General features: G+C 43.3%; 2 protein-coding genes across 2 annotated transcripts; one reads left to right on the top strand and one right to left on the bottom strand.

The window, feature by feature from the left end:
• The first annotated feature begins 67 nt into the window (after positions 1-67).
• Positions 68-3,330, top strand: myl2a (myosin, light chain 2a, regulatory, cardiac, slow). Its single transcript, XM_080847248.1, has 7 exons — positions 68-133; positions 735-827; positions 1,636-1,711; positions 1,944-2,048; positions 2,248-2,326; positions 2,410-2,458; positions 2,929-3,330. The coding sequence occupies exons 1-7, from the start codon at positions 131-133 to the stop codon at positions 3,031-3,033; spliced, it is 510 nt and encodes a 169-aa protein (XP_080703374.1). The 5' UTR covers positions 68-130; the 3' UTR covers positions 3,034-3,330.
• A 1,149-nt stretch (positions 3,331-4,479) lies between these two features.
• On the bottom strand, positions 4,480-9,675 carry LOC308372387 (coiled-coil domain-containing protein 63-like; the record flags this gene model as incomplete). Its single annotated transcript, XM_080847541.1, has 9 exons — positions 4,480-4,634; positions 5,318-5,518; positions 6,627-6,819; positions 7,373-7,447; positions 7,789-8,006; positions 8,290-8,474; positions 8,742-8,923; positions 9,178-9,300; positions 9,529-9,675. The coding sequence occupies 9 exons, from the start codon at positions 9,673-9,675 to the stop codon at positions 4,480-4,482; spliced, it is 1,479 nt and encodes a 492-aa protein (XP_080703667.1).
• Positions 9,676-13,799: the final 4,124 nt, after the last annotated feature.

Genomic DNA, 13,799 nt, shown 5'->3' on the forward strand with positions numbered 1-13,799 from the left:
TTTATATCAGCCAGTATATGGGGGGGCCACTTGTGGGGTACATAAGGCCACCAAGGCGTGCCCCATTGTCTCTTTTGCCAGTTTGGGAGCCCCACATTATTCTCTTCTGCGCCCCTCTTGAGCATTGACTATGGTGAGTAGCTACGTGGCTGTGCCTCTTAATCTCTGTACTATTAGCACTTACAAGGGCAGGGCGCGGTGTGATCAGGGAGGTTCACTGCTCTGGAGTTATAGTCACTTGATAGTTCGATAAAGAATGTATGAGGAAGTTAAGACATTGACACAGACATTGTACAGGTGGAGAATATTCAAGAAATACATGTAGAATATAAACAGAAATGGAAAATGATTCTGGATATGTCAGAACCAAAAGGAACTCTGTTAAATAAGTCTTAAGACCAGAGATGTCTAGGTGTCGAGACAATGTCATGATGTACACACATTTATCAAGTAATTAGACTAAAATGAATTGCTTTGAGACTGTAGGACTTACAGGTTTCTCTGAAAGAGCAATATTTTCCTCAAAGAAAAAAAACAAAAGCCAGTAAATCACAACTGTGATTAAGAAATGTCTCTGTTGTTTCCCTGTATGTAAGGAAATTGATTTGAGTTTGCTGTGGTCATTTAGTCACAAATGGCCATAGCTGATCACAGGTGATGTTAAGTGTCTGAGTCCATGGAGTGGATGCCTCTTCCTGCTAATCTCCCAACCCATGTTCCCTCCTTCCCACCAGGCACCCAAAAAGGCAAAGAAGAGGTCAGCAGACGGAGCAAACTCCAACGTCTTCTCCATGTTTGAACAGACTCAGATCCAGGAGTTCAAGGAGGTAGAGAGAGAGAGAAAGAGAGAGAGAGTGTGTGTGTGTGTGTGTGTGTGTGTGTGTGTGAGAGAGAGATAGTCTCACTAACTGAAGTCTCTGCCTGCCCATCTACTCATTTGACTTATTGTGTGTTCATGTGTTTGAACTAACCTCCAATATTCAAACTTGCAACATTTCAATCCATTTCATCTGTATTTGTAATAATGATATATTTCACACTTCTTCAATCTGTCTAATACGTACAGAAATATATCAGTGCAGTACATTAACTGTAGGATTTTAACCTTTACCTGTTAAACTGACAGTTCCATAGCCTTCAAGGGCCACCATCAACCGGTTTATGGTTACCTCATTGTCTCGTCATTATTTGTCCATAGAACTGTCTTTGTGTCGTTTATCTTTAGTCTGTCAAGTGATGGCATGTTACTGTTATGGAGAACCGCAACAGGCCGTAAATCTTTCACAGACTGTCATCAGTGATTACCACTGGAATGCTGGTATGGGCTATATGTGTGTGTGTGTGTGTGTGTGTGTGTGTGTGTGAGTGTATGTGTATGTGTGTGTGTGCGTGTGTGTGTGTACGCCTTTGTGCAGATACCTTTGAGGATCTCTTGGGATTAGGAGGCTGGGAGTTTTTCCCATCTGAGCTATCCTCCTTAAAATACACAAACAGAAAAAACAGTTGCACAGGGACAAAGATCCAAAGCCCCCCATCACACACAGCCAAACACATGCCAGTCTTGTGTCGTGGTGCCACTGTGAGGCTTAAGTCGATTTCACATCAGCTGTTAATGAATATCTTCATTGTTGGCAGGCCTTCACCATCATGGACCAGAACCGGGATGGATTCATCGACAAGAATGACCTGAGGGACACGTTCGCTGCTTTAGGTTGGTTTAGGCAAGTCTCTACTCCCTCTGAAGTAATTATAACAAAAACACCAAGAAGGCCAGTTGTATCAGTAATGTTTCTATTGATCATTCTGGGGAGGTGAAATGACAAAATGGCCTGTCAATCACGCAGGGAGGGGAGCAGTCAGAGGAGTGAGGACCGGTGCAATACACTGATGGAGCCCCACGTTCATTTTCACTGTCAGCTCCTCCGGCTCTTATTATGTTGCAGGTCGTGTCAACGTCAAGCAAGAGGAAATCGATGACATGCTGAAGGAGGCCCCTGGGCCAGTCAACTTCACCGTCTTCCTCACCATGTTTGGGGAGAAACTGAAGGGTAAGACGGAGAAATATGAAAGATATTAGACAGGAGTATGACAGAGGGTGAATGCAGAAGTTATTATTATTATTATTATTATTATTATTAATTGTATTTTATTTTAATTGACTGCATATCCCATACTATGGACAAGACTTTAATTATATGTGTTGACCCTTCCCCTCTGATGTTTCTCCCTGTTGTTTTCTTCCCATAGGTGCTGACCCCGAGGACACCATCCTTAATGCCTTCAAAGTCTTTGATCCGGAGGGGAAAGGACTGCTGAGGAAGGACTAGTGAGTCTCATTTGTTTTCGCACATGCCATTTGAATTCTTATTTTACAGTGAGACGTCTAATGAACTCTCAATACTCCCCCAGTGTGACAGAGATGCTGACCACTCAAGCTGATAGATTCTCCGTGGAGGAGGTGAGGCCACAAATACACTCTCGTTCTTTCTTTCTATCTATTGATCTGTCCATCTTTCCATTTATCTGCCTCCACGTGTTTATCTCCCTTGTGTTCTTTCAGAAAACCTGCCCACACACACACCTCTCATAAACACACACACACACACCACACACGCCACTCATACACACACACACACCACTCATACACACACACACACACCACTCATACACACATACACACACACACACTCATACACACACACACCACTCATACACACACACACACACACACACCACTCATACACACACACACACACCACTCATATACACACACACACACACAACCACACAGAAATTGCATGAGGTGCCCATTAGGACCCGTCAAGGGTGGGTTGTATTGGTGGTTCGTAGTATTTAAAGGGTACCCATTAAACAAACACATTCAGACCCACATTTATGGTGTGATGATGATTGCTGCCCCCTGTTCAGATGGAGCAGATGTGGAATGCATTCCCTCCGGATGTGACTGGTAACCTGGACTACAAGAACCTGGTGCACATCATCACACACGGAGAGGAGAAAGATCAGGAGTAAGAGAGGGCCATCGAGTCGTTGGCCTGTCGGTCTAAGCTGCCAGTCTCATCCCTTCCTGTCCACATCATGTCCATGCATCTGTCCCCACCCATGGCTATGCTCTGTCTTACGACAAGCATTATGTGACTTGAAATTCTGGGGTAAATCACCCTAAAGATCTATGTTTGTTGCAATAAAGGGTATGGCCCATAAACTCTCTGGTGTTTTCAAATCAAAGTCAGTAACATGAATTTACACTCTTTGAGAGGCTTTCGTTTTGTGTTTGTGTGGCTACAATGTCTCTGCCTGTGAATAATTTATTGTTGCACACTCTACTGGTCTTTTTCCAATAAATAAATCAATCAATCTGAAGTTTCTGTTTTGCTTCTTATTAAAAGCGCAATACTGGTGTAGCACAGAGTGCTACCAGGCCCTTAGACCCAGTACTCAACATAGATCAAGAATCACTGCTGCCACCAAGTGTTAAAAAGTAAATAAAGCACCCAACCAGTATGACGTAGGTTTAGATAGACATCATCCTGCATACATTTCTCACTCCTCTCCATACTCTTTCTCCTCTCTGTAATAAGGTTTACTGTAAGTGTTGGTATTGTAATAATACAATAAAATCTAATATATGATGAATAAAATGATAAATTATAATTATAAAAGCTATAAATACATACATTTATACAATACGTATGCCAGTATTTGTGCGTGTATGAGTGTGTGTGTGTGTGTGTGTGTGTGTGTGTGTGTGAATCTGTATGAGTGGTAGAATGGCAAGAAGAGCACATGTTTCCTCAGCTGAGAGACGGTGCCAACAGGTGGGGTATAGCACTGATGGCTGTTGGAGCGCAGGGAGGGGGGGGGGCTAAAGACAAAGCCCTTTGATGTTTGTGACGGCGACGTGACTCACGTGCAACCACAACAAAACACTTCACAATACATCACACTGAGACCAGGACCCACCCAGGGCTGATCCCCTCAGCCAAAGAGGACTGGGAGGTGATGCCCGAGTGCCTACTCCGGCAGGGGCACCCTGGGGCACTGTGCCAAACCAAAGACACCCCACTGGCCGACTGGCAGGCTCTTTGGATCGAGAAGGGTGATCTTACAGTATGAGAAAAGCACACACTCTGGAAAAGACTGGATATACAGTACACAGCAGGACAAGACATTCAATGACATGTATTATGTGCATAAGCAAACACACACACACGACACACACACACACACACACACACACACACACACACACACACACACACACACACACACACACACACACACACACACACACACACACACACACACACTCACACACACACACTAGAATGCACCGCAAACTGATTCACAGTCATACACATTTGCAAACACACAGCAGATTCCCCACAGAGCTGTTGGCACAACACAGATGCATGCAGTGTTTGTGTTTAATGGAGGAAGGGAAGAGATGGCTGACGCTCAGGCAGATTTGGGGCCAGCGAAGCCCATTTTCTTCTTGCCCTTCGGGACACTCATGGCCGAGGTCGGCTTCTGGCCTTTGCCTTGCTCCGCCTGGACCACACGCTTCACCACCCGCTCACACAAGCTCTTGTAGTCCAGGGTCTTCTCACTGCCTACAGGGGACAGGGTGCACACAGCGTCACTACTGAGAACATTATTATTATTATTAATAATAATAATAATAATAATAATAATAATGATAATATTAATAACAATAATACATCACATTTATAGAGCGCTTTTCAAAGTTCTCAAAGACGCTGTGAAATGCACTTACATGTGGCAGTGAGCACATGCAGTACATACTGTATTGGCAGCTATACCAACACACTGATAGTTGCAATTGTTTATGAATGAAATAAGTCATAACAGCTCAATGTTTGCATTCCACTTTACAATTCTTGGATAGATATTCCCTATTATCCACATCAGATCAGATGTGGATAATAGGGACATACCTTATTGATCACATGTCACATACAGTACAACATAAATCTGAGTGTATGTGTGTATGTGTGTTTGTGTGTGTGTATGAGGGCGTATGTCTGTGTGTGTGTGTAAGTGTGTGTTTAAGTGTGTGTGTATGTAAGTGTGTGTGTATGTGTGTGTGTGTGTGTGTAAGAGTGTCCGTGTTTGTGTGTGTGTGTGTGTGTGTGTGTGTGTGTGTTTGCTTATGCACATAATACATGTCATTGAATGTCTTGTCCTGCTGTGTACTGTATATCCAGTCTTTTCCAGAGTGTGTGCAGAGAGTGTGTGTGTGTGTGTGTGTGTGTGTGTGTGTTTGCATGCTCACCTGGCCCCTGGAGCACGTCCAGTGCTGCCTCCTCAAAGGAGGTGGCTGAGGGCGGCTCGACCACGGAGGTGGTGAGGGTGGGCAGCAGGCGGCAGCTCTCCAGCAGCATGTTGAAGGCAGGCAGCTCCAGGTCCTCGGCCCGCTTCAGATTGCACTGCATCATATGCATCAGCTGCTCATGCAGACTCTCCTCCACAATCCCTGAGAGCGTGAGAGGACATGAGGAGAGCAGGAGGAGGTGATATTAGGAGAGGAGAGGAGAACGGAACAGAACAGAACAGAACAGAGCAGAACAGAACCGAACAGAACAGAGCAGAACAGAACAGAACAGAACAGAGCAGAACAGAACAGAACAGAACAGAACAGAGCAGAACAGAACCGAACAGAACAGAGCAGAACAGAACAGAACAGAACGGAACAGAACGGAACGGAACGGAACGGAACAGAACAGAACAGAACCGAACAGAACAGAACAGAACAGAACAGAACAGAACAGAGCAGAACAGAACAGAACAGAACAGAACAGAACAGAACAGAACAGAGCAGAACAGAGCAGAACAGAACAGAACAGAACCGAACAGAACAGAACCGAACAGAACAGAGCAGAACAGAACAGAACAGAACAGAACAGAACAGAACAGAACAGAACCGAACAGAGCAGAGCAGAACAGAACAGAACAGAACAGAACAGAACAGAACAGAACAGAACCGAACAGAACAGAGCAGAACAGAACAGAACAGAACAGAACAGAACAGAACAGAGCAGAACAGAACAGAACAGAACCGAACAGAACAGAACCGAACAGAACAGAACAGAACAGAACAGAACAGAACAGAACAGAACAGCACAGAACAGAACAGAACAGAACAGAACAGAACCGAACAGAGCAGAACAGAACAGAACAGAACAGAACAGAACAGAGCAGAACAGAACAGAACAGAACACAACACAACACAACACAACAGAGCACAACCCAACACAACACAACACAACAGAGCACAACCCAAACCAACACAACACAACAGATGAGAAGAGAAATGAAGAGAAGAGAACAGAGGAGATAACAGGTGAGGGGAGGTGAGGGGAGGAGCAGAGATGAGAGACATAAGATTGTATAATATTCTATATTCTCCAGTTTGGCTGATTTGACAAAACTGACAACTTTTATCATGCACAGCATCACTTTAATTTAATTCTATTTGTAAATAAAAAATTGTGCCAGTTTATGAAAATTGACATATCATATTGAATTAGTCTTTCTAAGATCAGGCCTTCACCGTTGGTGAACTGCTGACCAAACTGACATACCTATGAACTGGGTGACGTTGTCATCAGTGACCTGAGCACTGCTGCCCAGCTTGCCGGTGATGGGTGAGGAGTCACACTTCATCTTGCCGAAGAGGTCAGCAATGGCGCTCTTCATCTGGTCAAGGGACTTGCACACCAGTTTGTGCTGAGCCTCCATGTCATTGGCTTCAGAGCGCTTCTTCTCAAGCTCAGTCTAAGAAAACGCAAACCACCGATAGAGCGCAAGGTGTGAACACATTTCTATTTCTTTAAAGCATGTGGGGTCACATTTCACAAAGAACACAGTATCCTGAGAATAAATGGTTATCATGCCAAGTGTCCATTCAAGTCTTAATTAAGCAATTCATGAATTAATACATGATTTTAAGTCTTAATGAAGCTCCTGATGACCCAAAAATGGCACTGAAGGATATGCAAAAGTGATGCACCTCAATGTACTCAGAGATATTTATTTATCTATTTATTAATTGTTATTTATTATTATTTAGCTGTGGCAGTTTATGTCCACAGCAACTTAAGTTTTTAGCTGTCTGATGTTGCCTTGTCTGTCCCGTTGTTTTTGTGACAATTACAAATAAAGTTCTTTGACACTTTGGCACTTTGAAACTTTGAAACTTTGAAATTACAGAGGCATCTCAGTGAGTGGGACAATGAAACTGACCAATCATAGCATGGACATTTATGTACAAATATTTTGTTCTACAGGGGGAGATGTGTAGATTTGGGGCCTAGCTGAGTTCTCTCACCTCCAGCTCCTTCAGTTGATCCTGCCAGTGCTCGCCATGCTGATTATTCTGCAGTTCAAAGTGCTCAATCTCACTCTGTTGATGCAGGACAAAGAAAAACAGGCAAACGCCAATCACACCATGGATGTCCACTACCCACAAAACTAACCAGCGTATATAAAATACATTGCTTGATTTTTTGGGGGGGGCTTTTTGGCCTTTAATCGATAGTTGTATAGTGAAGAGTGGGACAGGAAATGAGAGGGAGAAGAGGTGGGGAGTGGACAGGAGAAATGACATCAGGCCAGAATCGAACCCGTGTCCTCCATGGGCATCAAGCCCAAATGTGCATTGCTTATACATTGCTTGATTAATGCGACACACATGTCATTTCTGCCTTTACCACCAGAGAGTGTCCCTAGTACCCTCTCCCATACCTTCAGCTTGTTAATGTGATCCCTTAGCATGGTGCTGGTGTTGTTCAGCTCGTTGATGTAACTGAAGTAGGCGAAGCTCTTCTCCTCATTCTCCACAAACTTCTGGGCAATCTTGCGCAGGCTCTTCTCTCCGGTGACCTTCAGAATGTGTTTGTGCACGGCCTGGTACACCTCGCAGCCCTCTCCTCCCATTCGCTCCCGTTGGGACTGCTCCACTTCTGCACCAATCACAGAACACCACCGTCAGATTGAACACAGTCATTGGATTAGCACGATACTTCTGAACCAATCACAGAACACCACCGTCAGATTAAACACAGTCATTGGATTAGCACGATACTTCTGCACCAATCACAGAACACCACCGTCAGATTGAACACAGTCATTGGATTAGCACGATACTTCTGCACCAATCACAGAACACCACCGTCAGATGCAAAACGGTCATTGGGGTCACCACAAGCTATGACATAGTAGAAAGAAAAAAAAAACGTGTCGTACTCTTCCTCTTGCCCTCCTCGTCCTCCGTTGGGGGCACATAGTCCTGTGACTTCTGGATCATGAAGTTGCGGAGCTTGGTCTCGTGGTCGATGACCCTCTGCAGCTCTGTCATCTCTGTCTGTGCCTGAGTGGCCTCCTTCTTACTGCGATCCCGCACAGCCAACATACGAGCCAGCGCCTCTGACCTGTCACAGAGAGAGAGAGAGAGAGAGCGAGCGAGAGAGAGAGAGCGAGAGAGAGAGAGAGAGGGAGAGAGAGAGGGAGGGAGAGGGAGAGAGAGAGAGAAAGAAAATATTAGCACAAAAGAGGACAAACGGAAAAAAAGAGCTGTAAGGCCTCATTTCCAATAACCTGACAATTTGAGCCTGAAATAGGACCATATAGGATTGCACACACACAGACACGGGCACACTCACAGACACGGGCACCCACACACACATGATTGTACGCACCTCTGGTCATAGGCGAGAACTGATTTCTCCACCAGCTCGTCCATGACATGGTGCTGCATGGCCAGCTCCTTGTTGAGGCGGTGGTAAATGCTGGCCAGCGTTCCTCTCACCTGGCGCAGGTGGTCGATGTCATCCCGCATGGTCTTGTTCTGAGACAGCTGCTTGTCAAACCGTACGGTGGCCTGTCATACACATAGCAAGGATGCCAAGATCAGCAGTGCACCCAAAACAATCTGGAGATGTCTTGCTTGTTGAAAAATCTACCATTACAAATCTGCCAGGATATGTGAAATATTACAAAACTACTGGCTTTCACTTTCAGAATCATTTCAGTCTGCTAAATTGTGACCTTTTCACATCCACATCTGCCATACATCTGGGTTGGAGTACTTGTGTGTTAGTATGTGTGCATACAAGCAGATGTATGTTGTATGACCTGGCTGAGACGGTCCTCCAGGAGACGAATGTGTTTAATCTGTTGAAGGGGTTTGCTAAGGGTGGTACTCAAGCCTCCCATCTGCTTCTTCTTCTCCCAGATCCTGCTCTGCATTGCCCTCATCTGCATGACCGGAAAGAGATACTGCTTTTGGAAAGTGTTTTTGTCTAAATCCTCATCATCCAACTCGTATCAGGGCTCTCACCTGTTCACCTTGATTCACTTCAAATGTATAGATGGGGGTCACACTGCAATGACTACAGTATTATGAAGACAAGATACGCTGGTCGTACTTTGGAACACAGTAATACAATAACGTAGTGTGATAAGAGTGAACTGTTCAAAACTAACCTTGGCCTCCACTTCGGCAACTTTCTCTTTCTCTTTGCGGTTGAGCTCCACATAACTGTTGGTCTCCAGCAGGAGGTGCTGGTGCTGCTCGACAAGCCTCTCCTTCAACTGAAGGCTGAGCGGACTAATTTTCCTTATCGGACTCATTTTCCTCCTGTATAACAATTGTGTGAATGGCACCGATAACATCGTCTGTGCAAGTATGTCCTACTTATTGTACACACAGGCCTACAATAATACTGAAACCATGGCGCAGCGTTTCTCACCGTTTTACTTGACCTCGTCGGGGAAGAAAATATTTTCGGTATTCCTCTGGAACGAGAATTAAATGCGCGCGTGTTCCAAAAATCCACTCATTGTGAAGCAATAGTCGAATTCATTCATATCGTAAAGGAATGACATCACTCAATTCTAATCAGCGAGCCCGAGCAGACATTGCTTGGCCAAACTGTTCTGTATTCTGTTTCAAAGTGGTAAATCTGTAAGCTATAAAATACTGCTAATTAGGTTTACCAGTTAAACAAATAAAGCATATATCATTTATTTATGAAATTCAAGTAAATTACACGCCTGCGTGTATACTGTAGGCTAAATGTTCCTTCATATATTTCTATGCCAAGGCTTATATGCACAACACAACTCTCCCTTTTTGTGCAGAGAAAGATGATCCCCTTATATAAGAGTCCTTCTGTTGGTGCTGGGGCACTGGTGCTGCTATCTGACTATTGTTTGATGGCACATTTGTGTACTGTACAGTAGGCTACCGTGGCGCTATTTTTGCTGAGAGAGTGTGAAACATGAAAGTACACACCTAAAAACAAATCATTTTTTTAAATGACTAGTATTATTGGCTAAGGAAAGTGGTGGAGGTAACAACATTTAAATAATAAAGTGATGTGTGTGAGTGGTGAACTTGATTTACATTTTATATGAGCTCTTCTGAGTCTGATAATCAACTCAACTGACATTAATCATTTACTGCGAACAATTTTATTACCTCTGCCCATTGACTAATTGCTTGCAGGTGTCCTTGAGATATTTCCTGGACATGAAAGGAACAGATAACAGTCAAAATTGAGAATAATACAAAGACTAGTTACAAATAAGAACACACCTCAGAAAGAGGTTCAAATCTGCATATTTTTGCTCTCTCTCTTTCTCTGCAGCTCAAAGGCGATTCCTTGTGGCTGTTGTTCATGTTCATGCAGTTACTTAACACATGCGATTGGCCTAGAGTGTCGAATGTCAAGGGGTATTGTTATGGCAACATCATTATCTTGACCGTGGGCCTTTGACGGCTTCTCATCCCCCTGATGCTGAGTCTCAGAGCCCATACACGAAGAAGGTCTAGGCTTCCGTGAGTGCGGGTGAATGCGTGAGAGGAGTTCATGGTTGTAGAGCCACCATATGTGAGCAAAAATGTGCCTCATCTGGGTAACTCAGAGCTCAGCCACCTGCCAAGCCTGAGAGAACAGAGGAAGGCTAAACATGGAAAAGGCTACAAGGAGCTTGGCCATGAACATCCCCACCCTTTCCCTCCAAGCACTGTCCTATCCAAATAAAGGCTAAAAAGCCCAAAAATAAATCTAAAAAAAAAAAATACAAAATGAATAGATCGACAGGCCCATTCTGGACACATCTCTTCTCTCCTCACCAGTTCACATCCCAGTAGTTCAGATAGTCTCAGAACATCATGACATCAGTGCAATTGGATACTGTTTAAGTGAAAGGCGAAGAACCGGTGATGCTGCGCCATCTGAAGCTGTGAGTGGATTCTCCCTTGCACTGACTCCATCAACCAGTGTTTTAGAGTAATGCTAGGGAAGGAATACATCATATGTCCTCCTGCTACATATGAGTGGACGTCGCCCAGTGTATGAAAATGATCTGCTGGTGGGAATGCCTGTGAAAAAATGGCAATGGGGGAAGAGAGTTTTACTTCTCGGCCATGAATCCAGTCCACCTCAGTAGATTAAGCAAGGCAGATGATTCGCTCGATTGCCATTGTTGCCCTCAGTGAACCTGATGTCAATGATGAGCAAGGCATGCCTGTCAGTTCTGAAACCTGCTGACCATCATACATCTGATTCTGATTCTGAATTCTGATTCTGATTCTGATTGTTAAAGGTCAACCAGCTGAGGAGAGGATGAATCCAATGAAGTAGTGACAAACTGATGTTAGTTAACTGACATTAAATAATTCATTCCATATCCAAAAGAGGGATTCATTGGTATCGTACACCATGATACACAGTAATACAGTACACTGAATTAGGGTTCTCTTCTCTTATTGCTTTTCAAGAGAAAAGGTTTATGTTGTGACCTTAGGAGACACTCCTAATTACGAGACCGTGAAGGTCCCATTTTAGCTCCCATAAAGATGAGCTATGCTGCTCTATTGTTCCAGTTGGGTTAGTATTCTAAAATCTTTGGTTTAACTTTTGTCCACTTTCTGCCGCAAGCAAAGTGAAGCAACAGAACCACAATTCAGTTGAGCAACGCATGATGTCACCCTATTGAAAGTGAATGAGAAGCTTCTCTGTTGATGTGTGGGCATGAATAGGCAATATGATTGCCTAATGAGAGGCTGTCCAAAGGGACCATACACGTTTTGAGATGAACTCAGAAGGGGCTGTCTGAGGCGGAGTTTCTACATTCGTTTGCGGATTCAGTTTAATAGTATTTCCAATTACTCACCCTCCTAACTTTATAAGTGTAAAGTTGGTTATCAGAGCACACTTTTAATGATATTAATGCAACATATGTACCCACCATTTTACACGAACACACACACACTTCCATTGCCTAATAAAGGTTTCTTACTCCAAATAAATTGTACTTTTCTAAACTGTTATGGCATCTACTCTATACCCAGCGTGAATTTGTTAGATTCCATTCAGGTGGCAAAGGACGACAACACTCAGGTTATATTATTGTAGTGACACTGGGAGCATTACAAGGGCTACATATAAAAAGCTATATACAGTCAAGGATTTCCTAAATTTCCCTCAGGATTAATAAAGTATCCATCTATCTATCTAACCACATATTACAACTAAGCATGTGTGAAGTTACTTACAAACTTGCCCAACAACCCTTAATGATCGACTTGGATTCAATCCCTTGCCATACATATGACAAACAGTGACCTCTACCACCACCATCCAGCTATACTACTTTTGTATTTCTACTCAATATCACTTGCTTTGTGCACTTATTTCTGCTATGCATGCTTACATTCGAGCAGAGACCGTGGAAACAAACAAAGAAGAGAAGTCGTAGCACAATATTTATTATGTTGATAATAGTCAACAGTATTACATGATTTAGTGTCAAACCTGGGTAGGTCAACTCATAGTAAGTGGTAAACCTAACAGAAGAGCTCTATGGCTTCATTCTCCAAGCAAAACAAAGCCATATAGGGCTCTTCTGTTAGGAGGTTTACCACTGCCTCTGAGTTAACTTTAAGGTTAAGGTTAAGCCACATAACGTTACTTGGAACGCCCCCAGCTGTACTTCAAATATGCCAAAGCCATGAGTAAACACAGATAACTGTGTCTGAGTTTATATGTAGACATACCTTTGAATGTGCATCTGAAAGGCATTTTCAATCATGGGGTAGGAACATTGACAGCCATGTTTCAGGTCAAAGATTTCATATCTCTGTTGTGAAGCGTCAGCTAAAGCTAAAGGTTCATCAACAACGACGACTGCAACCTTGATAATGCAACAGAATTGACATGTTTACAACATTTTTTTTGTCAGTGGTTCACGTTCAACACAAATAACACTGACACGACAGGCGTCTATTGTGGTATAGGTACCAGTTAATTAATCTAATTTAACATATTTGTTGCAGCTGTAGGCCCTATATTGTAAGACCTTTCCTCCCCTGTACACACACTGGAACAAAATATAACAGGTCATGAAAACACTTTATATAGGCTGTATGATCTTTTCAGATAAGTTTATAAATTGACAGGATTATGATACTTCCTAGAAAGCCAAAACACCGGAGGAACAACAAACGGAGGCGTGAAGTGGGCACCCTGATAAATGAAGAATTCTCACAACAGTGGCTGCTATTTTTGTCGCTGCAAAGTTTTGGTAATAACATGACATTTCTGTCCATGACATTCATGCAACTTTGATGTGATTATGTGTGCTTTTATGGGAGCACAAGGAAGGTTTGATGGTTATCAACAATATTCTTAAAATAAGTCATAGACTAAACTCACATACTATAAATACCACATGCAAAAACTTTAATA

The sequence above is a fragment of the Sprattus sprattus genome, assembly GCF_963457725.1.
Source record: "Sprattus sprattus genome assembly, chromosome: 11".
Lineage (NCBI taxonomy): Eukaryota > Metazoa > Chordata > Actinopteri > Clupeiformes > Clupeidae > Sprattus > Sprattus sprattus.

Bases quoted from the DNA above. Each gene is read 5' to 3' on its own strand.
- myl2a (XM_080847248.1), top strand. The intron at 1,712-1,943 runs GTTGGTTTAGGC...ATTATGTTGCAG, and splicing joins GGACACGTTCGCTGCTTTAG to GTCGTGTCAACGTCAAGCAA. The intron at 2,049-2,247 runs GTAAGACGGAGA...TTCTTCCCATAG, and splicing joins GTTTGGGGAGAAACTGAAGG to GTGCTGACCCCGAGGACACC.